Genomic DNA, 22,089 nt, shown 5'->3' with positions numbered 1-22,089 from the left:
AGCTAACATAGCATCCCTCTCTGTTTGAGTAGGCTAAACTAGCTAGCTAACATAGCATCCCTCTCTGTTTGAGTAGGCTAAACTAGCTAGCTAACATAGCATCCCTCTCTGTTTGAGTAGGCTAAACTAGCTAGCTAACATAGCATCCCTCTCTGTTTGAGTAGGCTAAACTAGCTAGCTAACATAGCATCCCTCTCTGTTTGAGTAGGCTAAACTAGCTAGCTAACATAGCATCCCTCTCTGTTTGAGTAGGCTAAACTAGCTAGCTAACATAGCATCCCTCTCTGTTTGAGTAGGCTAAACTAGCTAGCTAACATAGCATCCCTCTCTGTTTGAGTAGGCTAAACTAGCTAGCTAACATAGCATCCCTCTCTGTTTGAGTAGGCTAAACTAGCTAGCTAACATAGCATCCTCTCTGTTTGAGTAGGCTAAACTAGCTAGCTAACATAGCATCCTCTCTGTTTGAGTAGGCTAAACTAGCTAGCTAACATAGCATCCCTCTCTGTTTGAGTAGGCTAAACTAGCTAGCTAACATAGCATCCCTCTCTGTTTGAGTAGGCTAAACTAGCTAGCTAACATAGCATCCCTCTCTGTTTGAGTAGGCTAAACTAGCTAGCTAACATAGCATCCCTCTCTGTTTAAGTAGGCTAAACTAGCTAGCTAACATTAGCATCCCTCTCTGTTTGAGCAGGCTAAACTAGCTAGCTAACATAGCATCCCTCTCTGTTTGAGTAGGCTAAACTAGCTAGCTAACATAGCATCCCTCTCTGTTTGAGTAGGCTAAACTAGCTAGCTAACATAGCATCCCTCTCTGTTTGAGTAGGCTAAACTAGCTAGCTAACATAGCATCCCTCTCTGTTTGAGTAGGTTAAACTAGCTAGCTAACATTAGCATCCCTCTCTGTTTGAGCAGGCTAAACTAGCTAGCTAACATAGCATCCCTCTCTGTTTGAGTAGGCTAAACTAGCTAGCTAACATAGCATCCCTCTCTGTTTGAGTAGGCTAAACTAGCTAGCTAACATAGCATCCCTCTCTGTTTGAGTAGGCTAAACTAGCTAGCTAACATAGCATCCCTCTCTGTTTGAGTAGGTTAAACTAGCTAGCTAACATAGCATCCCTCTCTGTTTGAGTAGGCTAAACTAGCTAGCTAACATAGCATCCCTCTCCGTATGAACCAGGTGTTTGAGCAGGCTAAACTAGCTAGCTAACATAGCATCCCTCTCCGTATGAACCAGGTGTTTGAGCAGGCTAAACTAGCTAGCTAACATAGCATCCCTCTCCGTTTGAGCCAGGTGTTTGAGCAGGCTAAACTAGCTAGCTAACATAGCATCCCTCTCCGTTTGAGCCAGGTGTTTGAGCAGGCTAAACTAGCTAGCTAACATAGTATCTGTTGGTAAAATTATTATTAAATGACTGAACAAATCATTTTAAATGGAACTGTAACTAAGTAAACTTATACTCTGTTTTATTATATCTGATTAAAAATATGAGTTCATACGATGGGATTGTGTGACACAGACAAGGAGTAATTCAAGTTAATAAACACCATTCCAACTAGGAAGAAACTAATGGGTTGGGGACTGTGTAAACACATAAGGTCGTTAGCCTATGGTTGACCCTACAGAAACTTAGCTCTGGGTTTTTAGATAAGACAGTGAGTGCATTTTCTGTTAATTAGAACTGTCAGCTCAGTGGTGATCGATAATGTTGAGGGGTCAAAAGTTAGTAAGTTAATGTGTTAGTAAGTTAAAATGAACTTTTCACCTCACTTTGTCCCGGTCGAGAGGAGGGGATTCTGTTAAAGCAACGAAATGACGTCATGATCTGTATTTAAACTGTTGCTCGAGGTGAAGTGGCAGCGCGCTCCGAGAATAAATTCTGTTACCTATTATTAAAAAGACTGGTCTCCGTCTATTTTATGAAAACAAGAATCTTACAAATTCTCATAAAATAGATTAAGGGTTTTCAATTAATGAAAGCACATTGGCATAATGAAATTACAGTAACAGCATCCCTCTCCATTTGAACCGGGTGTTTGAGTATGCTAAACTAGCTAGCTGCATTCGCTAGCTAAGTAAGTGAAAGTAAATACAGCTCTCTCGCTCTCTTGTTTCTCTTTCATTTTTGAAGAAATTCATTTGTTCAAAACTTTTCAACTATTGTCTTTGAGTCAACTACTCACCACATTTGATGCACTGCAGTGCTAGCTAGCTGTAGCTTATGCTTTCTGTACTAGATTAATTCTCTGACCCTTTGATTGGGTGGACAACATGTCAGTTCATGCTGCAAGAACTCTGATAGGTTGGTGGAGGGCATCCTCCGGAAGTTGTCATAATTACTGTGTAAGTCTATGGAAGGGGGTGAGAACCATGAGCCTCCTAGGTTTTGTATTGAAGTCAATGTACCTAGAGGAGGACAGAAGCTAGCTGTCCTCTGGCTACACCATGGTGCTACCCTACAGAGTGCTGCTGAGGCTATTGTAAACCTTCATTACAAAACATTGTGTTTTAATCAATTATTTGTTAGGTGAAAATATATAGTATAGTTTAATTTTAAAAATGATAACTTTTTATCTTTAATTAATTTAAAACCATTTGGGGACCTCATGTCTTAATTATCTGCTCTCACGTGTCACCATGTGTCACTCTCCCGTTGTCCCTCAGGGTTCAGAGCTGAGTGGCTGGTCCCTGGGTCGGTGGAGTGAGGACGGAGTAGACATCCACCATAACTTCCCTGACCTCAACTCCATCCTGTGGGAGGCTGAAACAAAGAAATGGATCCCCAGGAAGATGCTCAACCACCATGTGCCCATTCCCGAATGGTATCAGTCCGAGAACTCCACGGTCAGTAAATGCCACACAAGATTCTGAGGAGTTTTCGAAAGACATTGATAGGGGAATCTCAGACATCCAGAACTCGAAAATAGAAATGAGAGAAGATACTATTGAGACTAGCGAAGTCACCACCCTCCTTAACGGAAACTTGCTGCCAGATTCAAGCCCCTCTCTGGGCCAAATGTCCCTTTACGAAATTCAAAAGATGCGAGCACCTGTGAAATTGTGATTTGTCCAAATTATAATTTACAAAACAAAGCAGAGCACCTGAACAAAGTTCCTTGTTAGTCGTCGCATCCCACAGTTTGTTGATAGGGAACTTCTGGTTCTCATCCTGTCACTATGACTCCATGACAGATAGAGGACTTCTGGTTCTCATCCTGTCACTATGACTCCATGACAGATAGAGGACTTCTGGTTCTCATCCTGTCACTATGACAGACAGAGGACTTCTGGTTCTCATCCTGTCACTATGACAGATATAGGACTTCTGGTTCTCATCCTGTCACTATGACTCCATGACAGATAGAGGACTTCTGGTTCTCATCCTGTCACTATGACAGACAGAGGACTTCTGGTTCTCATCCTGTCACTATGACAGATAGAGGACTTCTGGTTTTCATCCTGTCACTATGACAGATAGAGGACTTCTGGTTCTCATCCTGTCACTATGACAGATAGAGGACTCCTGGTTCTCAATCCTGTCACTTTGACAGATAGAGGACTTCTGGTTCTCATCCTGTCACTATGACTCCATGACAGATAGAGGACTTCTGGTTCTCATCCTGTCACTATGACAGATAGAGGACTTCTGGTTTTCATCCTGTCACTATGACTCCGTGACAGATAGAGGACTTCTGGTTTTCCTCCTCACTTCTCTCTTTCTCTCCTCCTTTCCTCTTTCTACTTCTCTCCTCTCCCTTTCTCCTCTTTCCTCCCATTCCCTTTTCCTCCTCTCCTCTCCTCTCCTCTCCTCCCTCCTCTCCTTCTCCTCTCCTTCTCCTCTCCTCTCCTCTCCCCTCCTTCTCCTTCTCCTTCTCCTCTCCTCAGGTAGCAGCAGAGACGCGTGCGCTGGTCTCCTGGATGGAGAAGATCCCGTTCGTCCTGGGTGGTAACCTCCAGGGAGGGGAGTTGGTGGTGACCTTCCCCTACGACAGGACCCGTTCCCAGGGTGTATCCAGGGAGCAGACCCCCACCCCAGACGACCACGTCTTCCGCTGGCTCGCCTTCTCCTACGCATCCACCCACCGCCTGATGACCGACGCCAGACGACGAGTCTGCCACACCGAGGACTTTGCCAAGGAAGATGGCACCATCAACGGGGCGTCCTGGCACACCGCGGCAGGGAGTTAGTGTTGTTGTTTTCCCATTCAATTCAGTTCAGTTCAGTTCAATTAATTTCAGTTCAGTTCAATTCATTTCAGTTCAGTTCAGTTCAGTTCATTTCAATTCATTTAAATTAATCTCTGATTCAATTAAATTCATGTATTGATTTATTATCACAGACCAGTACCAGAGTAGTTCTTCATTTCAACACATGTTGATTTGATTTATTATCACAGACCAGAACCAGAGTAGCTCTTCATTTCAAACTTTTTGGGGGAAAAAACACATTTCTTTGACCATCACCAATTGTACATTGTACAATTTCTCGTAAATTACGATAGATAAATGGCTGGTTCTTGGGCTAACAGCCCATTAGACCAAACCTATGTTTATGGGCTAACAGCCCATTAGACCAAACCTATGTTTCTGGGCTAACAGCCCATTAGACCAAACCTATGTTTCTGGGCTAACAGCCCATTAGACCAAACCTATGTTTCTGGGCTAACAGCCCATTAGACCAAACCTATGTTTATGAGCTAACAGCCCATTAGACCAAACCTATGTTTATGAGCTAACAGCCCATTAGACCAAACCTATGTTTATGAGCTAACAACCCATTAGACCAAACCTATGCTCACCAAGTTTCGTCTTCGAAAGTCTTTACCATTTAGGAGAAATGGCCATGTCATGATTGGTGATGTTTTGTACATTTGCAAATAGAATCCATTCGCCATCTGGTGGAATTTACGAGGACAGCGGAAAAATGACCAACATTTTTAAATGTTATAAAACGGAAACCGAATGTCCGAGAGACTTCGTTCGATGACTTCCCGGAAGATCTGGCCCTGGTGCACGGCCCGGCGCTGTCGCCAAATTTTCAAACATTCGCGGACGTCTAGTAAGGGACCGTACATTTGCAATATGGAGATTCTCATCGATCATACAGCAAATGCCGAAAAGGGCACTTCAGGTATGAAAAAACGTTTTTTTAAAGTCTCATGCAACATACAGTGGCTTTCGAAAGTATTCACCCCCTTGGCATTTTTCCTATTTTGTTGCCTTACAACCTGGAATTAAAATATATTTTTGGGGGGTTTGTATCATTTGATTGACACCTACCACTTTGTAGATTCAAAATATGTTTTATTGTGAAACAAGCAACAAATAAGACAAAAAAACTGAACTTGAGCGTGCATAACTTTTCACCTCCCCAAAGTCAATAATATGTAGAGACACCTTTTGCTGAAATTACATGTGCAAGTCTCTTGGGGGATGTCTCTATAAGCTTGGCACGTCTAGCCACTGGGAGTTTTTCCCATTCTTCAAGGCAAAACTGCTCCAGCTCCCAAGTTGGATGGGTTCCGCTGGTGCACAGCAATCTTTAAGTCATACCACAGATTCTCAATTGGATTGAGGTCTGGGCTTTGACTAGGCCATTCCAAGACATTTAAATGTGTCCCCTTAAACCACTCAAGTGTTGCTTTCGCAGTATGCTTAGGGACATTGTCCTGCTAGAAGGCGAACTCCGTCCCAGTCTCAAATCTCTGGAAGACTGAAACAGGTTTCCCTCAAGAATTTCCCTGTATTTAGCGCCATCCATCATTCCTTCAATTCTGACCAGTTTCCCAGTCCCTGCCGATGGAAAAACATACCACAGACCAGTACCAGAGTAGCTCTTCATTTCAACACATGCTGATTTGATTTATTATCTTTATAAAACACTGGTGGAAAAAGAACATATGAGCTGATGTCTTTTCATTGGGCAGTTGGCCGACAGATAAATGACGCTGTCTGTGCCGCTGTGTTGGCAGGTATGAACGACTAGCCCCCTGTCTCTCAGTGTTACAGTGCAGTCACCACTGTCTCTGTGTCGGCAGGTATGAACGACTAGCCCCTGTCTCTCAGTGTTACAGTGCAGTAGCACCACTGTCTCTGTGTCGGCAGGTATGAACGACTAGCCCCTGTCTCTCAGTGTTACAGTGCAGTAGCACCACTGTCTCTGTGTCGGCAGGTATGAACTAGCCCCTGTCTCTCAGTGTTACAGTGCAGTAGCACCATTGTCTCTGTGTCGGCAGGTCTCTCTCAGTGTTACAGTGCAGTAGCACCACTGTCTCTGTGTCGGCAGGTATGAACGACTAGCCCCCGTCTCTCAGTGTTACAGTGCAGTAGCACCACTGTCTCTGTGTCGGCAGGTATGAACGACTAGCCCCCGTCTCTCAGTGTTACAGTGCAGTAGCACCACTGTCTCTGTGTCGGCAGGTATGAACGACTAGCCCCCCGTCTCTCAGTGTTACAGTGCAGTAGCACCACTGTCTCTGTGTCGGCAGGTATGAACGACTAGCCCCCTGTCTCTCAGTGTTACAGTGCAGTAGCACCACTGTCTCTGTGTCGGCAGGTATGATTGACTAACCCCCTGTCTCTCAGTGTTACAGTGCAGTAGCACCACTGTCTCTGTGTCGGCAGGTATGAACGACTAGCCCCCTGTCTCTCAGTGTTACAGTGCAGTAGCACCACTGTCTCTGTGTCGGCAGGTATGAACGACTAGCCCCCTGTCTCTCAGTGTTACAGTGCAGTAGCACCATTGTCTCTGTGTCGGCAGGTATGAACGACTAGCCCCCTGTCTCTCAGTGTTACAGTGCAGTAGCACCACTGTCTCTGTGTCGGCAGGTATGAACGACTAGCCCCCCGTCTCTCAGTGTTACAGTGCAGTAGCACCACTGTCTCTGTGTCGGCAGGTATGAACGACTAGCCCCCCGTCTCTCAGTGTTACAGTGCAGTAGCACCACTGTCTCTGTGTCGGCAGGTATGAACGACTAGCCCCCCGTCTCTCAGTGTTACAGTGCAGTAGCACCACTGTCTCTGTGTCGGCAGGTATGAACGACTAGCCCCCTGTCTCTCAGTGTTACAGTGCAGTAGCACCACTGTCTCTGTGTCGGCAGGTATGAACGACTAGCCCCCTGTCTCTCAGTGTTACAGTGCAGTAGCACCACTGTCTCTGTGTCGGCAGGTATGAACGACTAGCCCCGTCTCTCAGTGTTACAGTGCAGTAGCACCACTGTCTCTGTGTCGGCAGGTATGAACGACTAGCCCCCCGTCTCTCAGTGTTACAGTGCAGTAGCACCACTGTCTCTGTGTCGGCAGGTATGAACGACTTCAGCTACTTGCACACCAACTGCTTTGAGCTGTCGATGTACGTGGGATGTGACAAGTTCCCCCATGAGAGTGAGCTGGCGGAGGAGTGGGAAAACAACCGGGAGTCTCTGCTCGTCTTCATGGAGCAGGTACAGTATGTAGAGTCCAGAGAGGGTGTAGAGTCCAGAGAGGGCGTAGAGTCCAGAGAGGGTGTAGAGTCTAGAGAGGGTGTAGAGTCTAGAGAGGGCGTGTAGAGTCCAGAGAGGTCGTAGAGTCTAGAGAGGGCGTAGAGTCTAGAGAGGGTGTAGAGTCCAGAGAGGGTGTGTAGAATCTAGAGAGGGTGTAGAGTCCAGAGAGGTCGTAGAGTCTAGAAAGGGCGTAGAGTCCAGAGAGGGCGTAGAGTCTAGAGAGGGCGTAGAGTCCAGAGAGGGTGTGTAGAGTCTAGAGAGGGTGTAGAGTCCAGAGAGGGTGTAGAGTCCAGAGAGGTGTAGAGTCTAGAGAGGGTGTAGAGTCCAGAGAGGGTGTAGAGTCCAGAGAGGGTGTAGAGTCCAGAGAGGGTGTAGAGTCCAGAGAGGTCGTAGAGTCTAGAGAGGGCGTAGAGAGTCAGAGAGGGTGTAGAGTCCAGAGAGGGTGTAGAGTCCAGAGAGGTCGTAGAGTCTAGAGAGGTCGTAGAGTCTAGAGAGGGTGTAGAGTCCAGAGAGGGCGTAGAGTCTAGAGAGGGTGTAGAGTCTAGAGAGGGCGTAGAGTCTAGAGAAGATTCCAGAGAGGGCTTAGCCAGAGAGGGTGTAGAGTCTAGAGAGTGTGCTAGCCTAGGCAGTAGAGTCTAGAGAGGGCGTGCTAGAGAGGCGTAGTCCAAGATCATGATAGCTAGCCAGCCAGTAAGATAACGCTTGCTAGCCAGGCAGTAAGATAACGCTTGCTAGCCAGGCAGTAAGATAATGTTAGGTAGCCAGCCAGTAAGATAACGTTAGCTAGCGAGCCAGTAAGATAACATTAGCTAGCGAGCCAGTAAGATAACATTAGCTAGCGAGCCAGTAAGATAACGTTAGCTAGCGAGCCAGTAAGATAACATTAGCTAGCGAGCCAGTAAGATAACGTTAGCTAGCGAACAATGTGCTCAAATTAATATTATATATGATACGTTACATATTATTATTGTTGTTATTATTATTATTCAGTCAGTTGATCTTTGACCTCTGACCTTTCATACACAGGTGCATCGTGGGATCAAAGGCATTGTCTGGGACATGCAGGGGCGGGGCATAGCCAACGCCACCATCCAAGTGGAAGGGATCGGCCATGACATCAGAACAGGTAGAGATACATTTATTTTATTGATTTATTTCACCTTTATTTAACCAGTTAGGCAAGTTGAGAACAAGTTCTCATTTACAACCCGTGACCTGGCCATTATAAAGCAAAGCAGCTCGACAGATACAACGACACAGAGTTACACATGGAGTAAAACAAAACATACAGTCAATAATACAGTAGAAAAATAAGTCTGTATACAATGTGAGCAAATGAGGTGAGATAAGGGAGGTAAAGGCAAAAAAAGGCCATGGTGGCGAAGTAAATACAATATAGCAAGTAAAACACTGGAATGGTAGATTTGCAGTGGAAGAATGTGCAAAGAAGAAATAGAAATAACGGGGTGCAAAGGAGCAAAATAAATAAATAAATAAATACAGTAGGGGGACAGGTAGTTGTTTGGGCTAAATTATAGATGGGCTATGTACAGGTGCAGTAATCTGTGAGCTGCTCTGACAGCTGGTGCTTAAAGCTAGTGAGGGAGATAAGTGTTTCCAGTTTCAGAGATTTTTGTAGTTCGTTCCAGTCATTGGCAGCAGAGAACTGGAAGGAAAGGCGGCCAAAGGAAGAATTGGTTTTGGGGTGACCAGAGAGATATACCTGCTGGAGCGCGTGCTACAGGTGGGTGCTGCTATGGTGACCAGCGAGCTGAGATAAGGCGGGGCTTTAGCGAGCAGAGACTTGTAGATGACATGGAGCCAGTGGGTTTGGCGACGAGTGTGAAGTGAGGACCAGCCAACGAGAGCATACAGGTCGCAGTGGTGGGTAGTGTATGGGGCTTTGGTGACAAAACGGATTGCACTGTGATAGACTGCATCCAATTTATTGAGTAGGGTATTGGAGGCTATTTTGTAAATTACATCGCCGAAGTCGAGGATCGGTAGGATAGTCAGTTTTACGAGGGTATGTTTGGCAGCATGATTGAAGGATGCTTTGTTGTGAAATAGGAAGCCAATTCTAGATTTAACTTTGGATTGGAGATGTTTGATGTGAGTCTGGAAGGAGAGTTTACAGTCTAACCAGACACCTAGGTATTTGTAGTTGTCCACATATTCTAAGTCAGAACCGTCCAGAGTAGTGATGTTGGGCGGGCGAGCAGGTGCGGGCAGCGATCGGTTGAAGAGCATGCATTTAGTTTTACTTGTATTTAAGAGCAATTGGAGGCAACGGAAGGAGAGTTGTATGGCATTGAAGCTCGTCTGGAGATTTGTTAACACAGTGTCCAAAGAATTGCCAGAAGTATACAGAATGGTGTCGTCTGCGTAGAGGTGGATCAGAGAATCACCAGCAGCAAGAGCGACATCATTGATGTATACAGAGAAGAGAGTTGGTCCAAGAATTTAACCCTGTGGTACCCCCATAGAGACTGTCAGAGGTCCAGACAACAGACCCTCCGATTTGACACACTTAACTCTATCAGAGAAGTAGTTGGTGAACCAGGCAAGGCAATCATTTGAGAAATCAAGGCTATCGAGTCTGGCGATGAGGATGTGGTGATTGACAGAGTCTAAAGCCTTGGCCAGGTCAATGAATACGGCTGCACAGTAATGTTTCTTATCGATGGCGGTTAAGATATCGTTTAGGACCTTGAGCGTGGCTGAGGTACACCCATGACCAGCTCTGAAACCAGCTTGCATAGCGGAGAAGGTATGGTGGGATTCGAAATGGTCGGTAATCTGTTTGTTGACTTGGCTTTCGAAGACCTTAGAAAAGCAGAGTAGGATAGATATAGGTCTGTAGCAGTTTGGGTCAAGAGTGTCCCCCCCTACAGTGCCTTGCGAAAGTATTCGGCCCCCTTGAACTTTGCGACCTTTTGCCACATTTCAGGCTTCAAACATAAAGATATAAAACTGTATTTTTTTGTGAAGAATCAACAACAAGTGGGACACAATCATGAAGTGGAACGACATTTATTGGATATTTCAAACTTTTTTAACAAATCAAAAACTGAAAAATTGGGCGTGCAAAATTATTCAGCCCCCTTAAGTTAATACTTTGTAGCGCCACCTTTTGCTGCGATTACAGCTGTAAGTCGCTTGGGGTATGTCTCTATCAGTTTTGCACCCCGAGAGACTGAAATATTTTCCCATTCCTCCTTGCAAAACAGCTCGAGCTCAGTGAGGTTGGATGGAGAGCATTTGTGAACAGCAGTTTTCAGTTCTTTCCACAGATTCTCGATTGGATTCAGGTCTGGACTTTGACTTGGCCATTCTAACACCTGGATATGTTTATTTTTGAACCATTCCATTGTAGATTTTGCTTTATGTTTTGGATCATTGTCTTGTTGGAAGACAAATCTCTGTCCCAGTCTCAGGTCTTTTGCAGACTCCATCAGGTTTTCTTCCAGAATGGTCCTGTATTTGGCTCCATCCATCTTCCCTGTCCCTGCTGAAGAAAAGCAGGCCCAAACCATGATGCTGCCACCACCATGTTTGACAGTGGGGATGGTGTGTTCAGCGGGATGAGCTGTGTTGCTTTTACGCCAAACATAACGTTTTGCATTGTTGCCAAAAAGTTCAATTTTGGTTTCATCTGACCAGAGCACCTTCTTCCACATGTTTGGTGTGTCTCCCAGGTGGCTTGTGGCAAACTTGAAATGACACTTTTTATGGATATCTTTAAGAAATGGCTTTCTTCTTGCCACTCTTCCATAAAGGCCAGATTTGTGCAATATACGACTGATTGTTGTCCTATGGACAGAGTCTCCCACCTCAGCTGTAGATCTCTGCAGTTCATCCAGAGTGATCATAGGCCTCTTGGCTGCATCTCTGATCAGTCTTCTCCTTGTATGAGCTGAAAGTTTAGAGGGACGGCCAGGTCTTGGTAGATTTGCAGTGGTCTGATAGTCCTTCCATTTCAATATTATCGCTTGCACAGTGCTCCTTGGGTTGTTTGGGAAATCTTTTTGTATCCAAATCCGGCTTTAAACTTCTTCACAATAGTATCTCGGACCTGCCTGGTGTGTTCCTTGTTCTTCATGATGCTCTCTGCGCTTTTAACGGACCTCTGAGACTATCACAGTGCAGGTGCATTTATACGGAGACATGATTACACACAGGTGGATTGTATTTATCATCATTAGTCATTAAGGTCAACATTGGATCATTCAGAGATCCTCACTGAACTTCTGGAGAGAGTTTGCTGCACTACAAGTAAAGGGGCTGAATAATTTTGTACGCCCAATTTCTCAGTTTTTGATTTGTTAAAAAAGTTTGAAATATCCAATAAATGTCGTTCCACTTCATGATTGTGTCCCACTTGTTGTTGATTCTTCACAAAAAAATACAGTTTTATATCTTTATGTTTGAAGCCTGAAATGTGGCAAAAGGTCGCAAAGTTCAAGGGGGCCGAATACTTTCGCAAGGCACTGTAGGTCTGTAGCAGTTTGGGTCAAGAGTGTCCCCCCCTTTGAAGAGGGGGATGACTGCAGCTGCAGCAATACATGCTATTGTAGTATCTGTGTTCTCATTCTGTGTCCATACATGCCATATAGAGATGTATTATAGTAGACTCTCTGTTCTCATTCTGTGTCCATACATGCCATATAGAGATGTATTATAGTAGACTCTCTGTTCTCATTCTGTGTCCATACATGCCATATAGAGATGTATTATAGTAGACTCTCTGTTCTCATTCTGTGTCCATACATTCCATATAGAGATGTATTATAGTAGACTCTGTGTTCTCATTATGTGTCCATACATGCCATATAGAGATGTATTATAGTAGACTCTCTGTTCTCATTCTGTGTCCATACATTCCATATAGAGATGTATTATAGTAGACTCTGTGTTCTCATTATGTGTCCATAGATCTGACATTACTCCACCAAACCCAGCTATCAGAGTTCAAAATGCCACTCCAGTATCTGACATGTCCAGTGTGTATTACCACGTGTGTATCATCAACCAATGATAACACAATAACACAATCAATGGCATAGTAGTACACAGGATATTGTTTTATCTTCATTCAATTCCATCATTAGCATTCTATAGAAAACATCATTAGCATTCTATAGAAAACATCATTAGCATTCTATAGAAAACATCAGTAGCATTCTCTAGAAAACAGCATTAACATTCTATAGACCATAGCATTAGCATTTTATTGAAAACATCATTAGCATTCTATAGGAAACATCATTAGACATTTACATTTACATTTAAGTCATTTAGCAGACGCTCTTATCCAGAGCGACTTACAAATTGGTGCGTTCACCTTATGACATCCAGTGGAACTGCCACTTTACAATAGTGCATCTAAATCTTTTAAGGGGGGTGAGAAGGATTACTTTATCCTATCCTAGGTATTCCTTAAAGAGGTGGGGTTTCAGGTGTCTCCGGAAGGTGGTGATTGACTCCGCTGTCCTGGCGTCGTGAGGGAGTTTGTTCCACCATTGGGGGGCCAGAGCAGCGAACAGTTTTGACTGGGCTGAGCGGGAGCTGTACTTCCTCAGTGGTAGGGAGGCGAGCAGGCCAGAGGTGGATGAACGCAGTGCCCTTGTTTGGGTGTAGGGCCTGATCAGAGCCTGGAGGTACTGAGGTGCCGTTCCCCTCACAGCTCCGTAGGCAAGCACCATGGTCTTGTAGCGGATGCGAGCTTCAACTGGAAGCCAGTGGAGAGAGCGGAGGAGCGGGGTGACGTGAGAGAACTTGGGAAGGTTGAACACCAGACGGGCTGCGGCGTTCTGGATGAGCTGTAGGGGTTTAATGGCACAGGCAGGGAGCCCAGCCAACAGCGAGTTGCAGTAATCCAGACGGGAGATGACAAGTGCCTGGATTAGGACCTGCGCCGCTTCCTGTGTGAGGCAGGGTCGTACTCTGCGGATGTTGTAGAGCATGAACCTACAGGAACGGGCCACCGCCTTGATGTTATTTGAGAACGACAGGGTGTTGTCCAGGATCACGCCAAGGTTCTTAGCGCTCTGGGAGGAGGACACAATGGAGTTGTCAACCGTGATGGCGAGATCATGGAACGGGCAGTCCTTCCCCGGGAGGAAGAGCAGCTCCGTCTTGCTGAGGTTCAGCTTGAGGTGATGATCCGTCATCCACACTGATATGTCTGCCAGACATGCAGAGATGCGATTCGCCACCTGGTCGTCAGAAGGGGGAAAGGAGAAGATTAATTGTGTGTCGTCTGCATAGCAATGATAGGAGAGACCATGTGAGGTTATGACAGAGCCAAGTGACTTGGTGTATAGCGAGAATAGGAGAGGGCCTAGAACAGAGCCCTGGGGGACACCAGTGGTGAGAGCACGTGGTGAGGAGACAGATTCTCGCCACGCCACCTGGTAGGAGCGACCTGTCAGGTAGGACGCAATCCAAGCGTGGGCCGCGCCGGAGATGCCCAACTCGGAGAGGGTGGAGAGGAGGATCTGATGGTTCACAGTATCGAAGGCAGCCGATAGGTCTAGAAGGATGAGAGCAGAGGAGAGAGAGTTAGCTTTAGCAGTGCGGAGCGCTCCGTGATACAGAGAAGAGCAGTCTCAGTTGAATGACTAGTCTTGAAACCTGACTGATTTGGATCAAGAAGGTCATTCTGAGAGAGATAGCGGAGAGCTGGCCAAGGACGGCACGTTCAAGAGTTTTGGAGAGAAAAGAAAGAAGGGATACTGGTCTGTAGTTGTTGACATCGGAGGGATCGAGTGTAGGTTTTTTCAGAAGGGGGTGCAACTCTCGCTCTCTTGAAGACGGACGGGACGTAGCCAGCGGTCAGGGATGAGTTGATGAGCGAGGTGAGGTAAGGGAGAAGGTCTCCGGAAATGGTCTGGAGAAGAGAGGAGGGGATAGGGTCAAGCGGGCAGGTTGTTGGGCGGCCGGCCGTCACAAGACGCGAGATTTCATCTGGAGAGAGAGGGGAGAAAGAGGTCAGAGCACAGGGTAGGGCAGTGTGAGCAGAACCAGCGGTGTCGTTTGACTTAGCAAACGAGGATCGGATGTCGTCGACCTTCTTTTTCAAAATGGTTGACGAAGTCATCTGCAGAGAGGGAGGAGGGGGAGGGGGAGGAGGATTCAGGAGGGTGGAGAAGGTGGCAAAGAGCTTCCTAGGGTTAGAGGCAGATGCTTGGAATTTAGAGTGGTAGAAAGTGGCTTTAGCAGCAGAGACAGAAGAGGAAAATGTAGAGAGGAGGGAGTGAAAGGATGTCAGGTCCGCAGGGAGGCGAGTTTTCCTCCATTTCCGCTCGGCTGCCCGGGTGCCCTGTTCTGTGAGCTCGCAATGAGTCGTCGAGCCACGGAGCGGGAGGGGAGGACCGAGCCGGCCTGGAGGATAGGGGACATAGAGAGTCAAAGGATGCAGAAAGGGAGGAGAGGAGGGCTGAGGAGGCAGAATCAGGAGATAGGTTGGAGAAGGTTTGAGCAGAGGGAAGAGATGATAGGATGGAAGAGGAGAGAGTAGCGGGGGAGAGAGAGCGAAGGTTGGGACGGCGCGATACCATCCGAGTAGGGGCAGTGTGGGAAGTGTTGGATGAGAGCGAGAGGGAAAAGGATACAAGGTAGTGGTCGGAGACTTGGAGGGAGTTGCAATGAGGTCAGTGGAAGAACAGCATCTAGTAAAGATGAGGTCGAGCGTATTGCCTGCCTTGTGAGTAGGGGGGGAAGGTGAGAGGGTGAGGTCAAAAGAGGAGAGGAGTGGAAAGAAGGAGGCAGAGAGGAATGAGTCAAAGGTAGACGTGGGGAGGTTAAAGTCGCCCAGAACTGTGAGAGGTGATCCGTCCTCAGGAAAGGAGCTTATCAAGGCATCAAGCTCATTGATGAACTCTCCGAGGGAACCTGGAGGGCGATAAATGATAAGGATGTTAAGCTTGAAAGGGCTGGTAACTGTGACAGCATGGAATTCAAAGGAGGCGATAGACAGATGGGTAAGGGGAGAAAGAGAGAATGACCACTTGGGAGAGATGAGGATCCCGGTGCCACCACCCCGCTGACCAGAAGCTCTCGGGGTGTGCGAGAACACGTGGGCGGACGAAGAGAGAGCAGTAGGAGTAGCAGTGTTATCTGTGGTGATCCATGTTTCCGTCAGTGCCAAGAAGTCGAGGGACTGGAGGGAGGCAGGCATAGGCTGAGATGAACACTGGCGCCGACTGAGATGGCCGCCTCGCTTCGCGTTCCTAGGAAACTATGCAGTTTTTTGTTTTTTTACGTGTTATTTCTTACATTGGTACCCCAGGTCATCTTAGGTTTCATTACATACAGTCGAGAAGAACTACTGAATATAAGATCAGCGCCAACTCACCATCAGTACGACCAAGAATATGTTTTCCGCGACGCGGATCCGGTGTTCTGCCTTACAAACAGGACAACGGAATGGATCGCATGCAGCGACCCAAGGAAACGACTCCTAAAAAGAGGGAAACGAGGCGGTGTTCTGGTCAGACTCCGAAAAAGGGCACATCGCGCACCACTCCCCAGCATTCTTCTTGCCAATGTCCAGTCTCTTGACAACAAGGTTGACGAAATCCGAGCAAGGGTAGCATTCCAGAGGGACATCAGAGACTGCAACGTTCTCTGCTTCACAGAAACATGGCTTACTGGGAAGACGCTATCCGATGCGGTGCAGCCAACGGGTTTCTCCACGCATCGCGCCGACAGAAACAAACATCTTTCTGGTAAGAAGAGTGGCGGGGGCGTATGCCTCATGACTAACGAGACATGGTGTGATGAAGGAAACATACAGGAACTCAAATCCTTCTGTTCACCTGATTTAGAATTCCTCACAATCAAATGTAGACCGCATTATCTTCCAAGAGAATTCTCCTCGATTATAATCACAGCCGTATATATCCCCCCAAGCAGACACATCGATGGCTCTGAACGAACTTTATTTAACTCTTTGCAAACTGGAAACCATTTATCCGGAGGCTGCATTCATTGTAGCTGGGGATTTTAACAAAGCTAATCTGAAAACAAGACTCCCTAAATTTTACCAGCATATCGATTGCGCAACCAGGGGTGGTAAAACCTTGGATCATTGTTACTCTAACTTCCGCGACGCATATAAGGCCCTGCCCCGCCCCTTTCGGAAAAGCTGACCACGACTCCATTTTGCTGATCCCTGCCTACTGGCAGAAACTAAAACAAGAGGCTCCCACGCTGAGGTCTGTCCAACGCTGGTCAGACCAAGCTGACTCCACACTCCAAGACTGCTTCCATCACGTGGACTGGGACATGTTTCGTATTGCGTCAGATGGAAATATTGACGAATACGCTGATTCGGTGTGCGAGTTCATTAGAACGTGCGTCGAAGATGTCGTTCCCATAGCAACGATAAAAACATTCCCAAACCAGAAACCGTGGATTGATGGCAGCATTCGCGTGAAACTGAAAGCGCGAACCACTGCTTTTAATCAGGGCAAGGTGTCTGGTAATATGTCCGAATATAAACAATGCAGCTATTCCCTCCGCAAGGCTATTAAACAAGCTAAGCGCCAGTACAGAGACAAAGTGGAATCTCAATTCAATGGCTCAGACACAAGAGGCATGTGGCAGGGTCTACAGTCAATCACGGACTACAAGAAGAAACCCAGCCCAGTCACGGACCAGGATGTCTTGCTCCCAGGCAGACTAAATAACTTTTTGCCCGCTTTGAGGACAATACAGTGCCACTGACACGGCCTGCAACGAAAACATGCGGTCTCTCCTTCACTGCAGCCGAGGTGAGTAAGACATTTAAACGTGTTAACCCTCGCAAGGCTGCAGGCCCAGACGGCATCCCCAGCCGCGCCCTCAGAGCATGCGCAGACCAGCTGGCCGGTGTGTTTACGGACATATTCAATCAATCCCTATACCAGTCTGCTGTTCCCACATGCTTCAAGAGGGCCACCATTGTTCCTGTTCCCAAGAAAGCTAAGGTAACTGAGCTAAACGACTACCGCCCGTAGCACTCACTTCCGTCATCATGAAGTGCTTTGAGAGACTAGTCAAGGACCATATCACCTCCACCCTACCTGACACCCTAGACCCACTCCAATTTGCTTACCGCCCAAATAGGTCCACAGACGATGCAATCTCAACCACACTGCACACTGCCCTAACCCACCTGGACAAGAGGAATACCTATGTGAGAATGCTGTTCATCGACTACAGCTCGGCATTCAACACCATAGTACCCTCCAAGCTCGTCATCAAGCTCGAGACCCTGGGTCTCGACCCCGCCCTGTGCAACTGGGTACTGGACTTCCTGACGGGCCGCCCCCAGGTGGTGAGGGTAGGCAACAACATCTCCTCCCCGCTGATCCTCAACACGGGGGCCCCACAAGGGTGCGTTCTGAGCCCTCTCCTGTACTCCCTGTTCACCCACGACTGCGTGGCCACGCACGCCTCCAACTCAATCATCAAGTTTGCGGACGACACAACAGTGGTAGGCTTGATTACCAACAACGACGAGACGGCCTACAGGGAGGAGGTGAGGGCCCTCGGAGTGTGGTGTCAGGAAAATAACCTCACACTCAACGTCAACAAAACTAAGGAGATGATTGTGGACTTCAGGAAACAGCAGAGGGAACACCCCCTATCCACATCGATGGATCAGTAGTGGAGAGGGTAGCAAGTTTTAAGTTCCTCGGCATACACATCACAGACAAACTGAATTGGTCCACTCACACTGACAGCGTGAAGTGAAGAAGGCGCAGCAGCGCCTCTTCAACCTCAGGAGGCTGAAGAAATTCGGCTTGTCACCAAAAGCACTCACGAACTTCTACAGATGCACAATCGAGAGCATCCTGGCGGGCTGTATCACCGCCTGGTACGGCAACTGCTCCGCCCTCAACCGTAAGGCTCTCCAGAGGGTAGTGAGGTCTGCACAACGCATCACCGGGGCAAACTACCTGCCCTCCAGGACACCTACACCACCCGATGTTACAGGAAGGCCATAAAGATCATCAAGGACATCAACCACCCGAACCACTGCCTGTTCACCCCGCTATCATCCAGAAGGCGAGGTCAGTACAGGTGCATCAAAGCTGGGACCGAGAGACTGAAAAACAGCTTCTATCTCAAGGCCATCAGACTGTTAAACAGCCACCACTAACATTGAGTGGCTGCTGCCAACACACTGTCATTGACACTGACCCAACTCCAGCCACTTTAATAATGGGAATTGATGGGAAATGATGTAAATATATCACTAGCCACTTTAAACAATGCTACCTTATATAATGTTACTTTCCTACATTTATTCATCTCATATGCATATGTATATACTGTACTCTAGATCATCGACTGCATTCTTATGTCACTAGCCACTTTAACTATGCCACTTTGTTTACTTTGTCTACATACTCATCTCATATGTATATACTGTACTCGATACCATCTACTGTATGCTGCTCTGTACCATCACTCATTCATATATCCTTATGTACATATTCCTTATCCCCTTACACTGTGTATAAGACAGTAGTTTTGGAATTGTTAGTTAGATTACTTGTTGGTTATCACTGCATTGTCGGAACTAGAAGCACAAGCATTTCGCTACACTCGCATTAACATCTGCTAACCATGTGTATGTGACAAATAAAATTTGATTTGATTTGATTTGACTCTGCCTTGTTGGCCGCAGATCGGCAGTTCCAGAGGCTACCGGAGACCTGGAACTCCACGTGGGTCGTGCGCGCTGGGACCACCAGATTAGGGTGGCCGCGGCCACGCGGTGTGGAGCGTTTGTATGGTCTGTGCAGAGAGGAGAGAACAGGGATAGACAGACACATAGTTGACAGGCTACAGAAGAGGCTACGCTAATGCAAAGGAGATTGGAATGACAAGTGGACTACACGTCTCGAATGTTCAGAAAGTTAAGCTTACGTAGCAAGAATCTTATTGACTAAAATGATTAAAATGATACAGTACTGCTGAAGTAGGCTAGCTGGCAGAGGCTGCGTTGTTGACTTTGTAGGCTAGCTGGCAGTGGCTGCGTTGTTGACACTTCACTAATCAAGTCGTTCCGTTGGGTGTGATAGTTTCGACAGTGCTGCTATTCGGGGGCTAGCTGGCTAGCTAGCAGTGTTGATTACGTTACGTTGCGTTAAAAGAACGACAATAGCTGGCTAGCTAACCTAGAAAATCGCTCTAGACTACACAATTATCTTTGATACAAAGACGGCTATGTAGCTAGCTATGTAGCTAGCTACGATCAAACAAATCAAACCGTTGTACTGTAATGAAATGAAATGAAAATGTGATACTACCTGTGGAGCGAAGCGGAATGCGACCGGTTGTTGAGTGAGGAAGTTCAATTCGGTGGACGTTGGCTAGCTGTTGGCTAGCTAGCAGTGTCTCCTACGTTAAGGACGACAAATAGCTGGCTAGCTAACAATAGAAAACATCAGTAGCATTCTATAGAAGACATCAGTAGTATTCTATAGTGTAACGGTTTTCTAATGGTGAAGGAGAGTCGGACCAAAATGCAGCGTGTATATTGCGATCCATGTTTTAATAAACAAACGTAACACGAATCTAAATACAAATACTACAAAAAAACAATAAACGTAATGAAACAGCCTAAACTGGTGCAAACGAACACAGAAACAGGACACTAAGGACAACTAAGGACAATCACCCACAATACAACCAAAGAATATGGCTGCCTAAATATGGTTCCCAATCAGAGACAACGATAACCACCTGCCTCTGATTGAGAACCACTCCAGACAGCCATAGACTTTCCTAGAACACCCTACTAAGCTACGATCCCACTAACATACACACCAAAACCCCAAGACAAAACACACCACAATACAAAAACTCCATGCCACACCCTGGCCTGACCCAATACATGAAGAAAAACACAAAATACTTAGACCAGGGCGTGACATATAGAAAACATCATTAGCATTCTATAGAAGACAGTATCATTCTATAGAAAACATCAGTAGCATTCTATAGAAAACATCAGTAGCATTCTATAGAAAACATCAGTAATTCTACAGAAAACATCAGTAGCATTCTACAGAAAACATCAGTAGAAGAAAACATCAGTAGCATTCTACAGAAAACATCAGTAGCATTCTATCAGAAAAAAAACATCAGTAGCATTCTATCAGTAGAAAAAACATCAGTAGCATTCTATAGAAAACATCAGTAGCATTCTACAGAAAACATCAGTAGATTCTAAGAAAACATCAGTAGCATTCTATAGAAAACATCAGTAGCATTCTACAGAAAACATCAGAAAAGAAAACATCAGTAGCATTCTAGTAGCATTCTACAAAACATCAGTAGCATTCTACAGAAAACATCAGTAGGCATTCTACAGAAAACATCAGTAGCATTCTACAGAAAACATCAGTAGCATTCTGCAGAAAACATCAGTAGCATTCTACAGAAAACATCAGTAGCATTCTAAAAAACATCAGTAGCATTCTACAGAAAACATCAGTAGCATTCTACAGAAAACATCAGTAGCATTCTATAGAAAACATCAGAAAACATCAGTAGCATTCTACAGAAAACATCAGTAGCATTCTATAGAAAACATCAGTAGCATTCTATAGAAAACATCAGTAGCATTCTATAGAAAACATTCAGTCAGTAGCATTCTATCAGAAAACATCAGTAGCATTCTATCAGAAAAGAAAACATCAGTAGCATTCTACAGAAAACATCAGTAGCATTCTATAGAAAACATCAGTAGCATTCTACAGAAAACATCAGTAGCATTCTACAGAAAACATCAGTAGCATTCTACAGAAAACATCAGTAGCATTCTATAGAAAACATCAGTATAGAAAACATTAACATTCTATAGAAAACATCAGTAGCATTCTATAGAAAACATCAGTAGCATTCTATAGAAAACATCTGTAGCATTCTATAGAAAACATCAGTAACATTCTATAGAAAACAGCATTAGCAGAGAATGTATTATGGACAACAGTATATATATTCCTTTTGACAGGAAACCAAATGGACAAATTGAACGTGATAATTAGATAGGCAATATTTATAGCATATAAATCAATACAAAATAATTAACGCTGCAACAGTAATAACTTCTTCGGGAGCCAAAGACCATAACGTTGGATCATTAAACTCTCACAGACGCTGAGCATGCTGGTATTTCATGCTTGACAAAAGTCCATCCGCAGCAGGAAATAGCTACCATTTTATAGAAAGTCCTGAATATATTACTATTCAGTAGATACTGCCTGTAAGGCATGATGACACAAGTACCCGGTCCCTATTTGCCTTGTATTTTAGAAGTCATATGTGTGGGGGAAAGCTTACATTGAGCAGTGAAAGCAATGGGCAGAAGTGTTGCTTCAGGGATTAATGGAAGTCTCATGTCTCTTCCTTTCAGCTCAATTCTCTTCCTTAATTCTTAATTCTACACACACACACACACACACACGCACGCACGCACGCACGCACGCACGCACGCACACACGCACACACGCGTTTCTAGCGCCAACAGTGCAGTAATATCTAACTAAATGCTTGTGTTCCTAGCTCCAACAGTGCAGTAATATCTAACTAAATGCTTGTGTTCCT

The 22,089-nt window shown here is 45.8% G+C and overlaps 1 protein-coding gene across 1 annotated transcript in view; it reads left to right on the top strand.

Moving 5' to 3' along the window:
• Nucleotides 1-22,089, top strand: part of LOC135569070 (inactive carboxypeptidase-like protein X2) — a gene marked incomplete at its 5' end in the record, with an annotated part of 107,561 nt that overhangs the window by 48,935 nt on the left and 36,537 nt on the right. The window contains 4 exons of the mRNA XM_065015913.1: nt 2,663-2,842; nt 3,884-4,181; nt 7,301-7,440; nt 8,506-8,605. Of these exons, the coding sequence (XP_064871985.1) occupies nt 2,663-2,842; nt 3,884-4,181; nt 7,301-7,440; nt 8,506-8,605 (718 nt within the window). The remainder of the gene's footprint in view (nt 1-2,662; nt 2,843-3,883; nt 4,182-7,300; nt 7,441-8,505; nt 8,606-22,089) is intronic.

This window comes from Oncorhynchus nerka, unplaced genomic scaffold (assembly GCF_034236695.1).
Source record: "Oncorhynchus nerka isolate Pitt River unplaced genomic scaffold, Oner_Uvic_2.0 unplaced_scaffold_1212, whole genome shotgun sequence".
Classification (NCBI taxonomy): Eukaryota; Metazoa; Chordata; class Actinopteri; order Salmoniformes; family Salmonidae; genus Oncorhynchus; species Oncorhynchus nerka.
The sequence above is the reverse complement of the archived record's forward strand: the minus strand, read 5'-3'. Positions and strand labels throughout refer to the sequence as shown.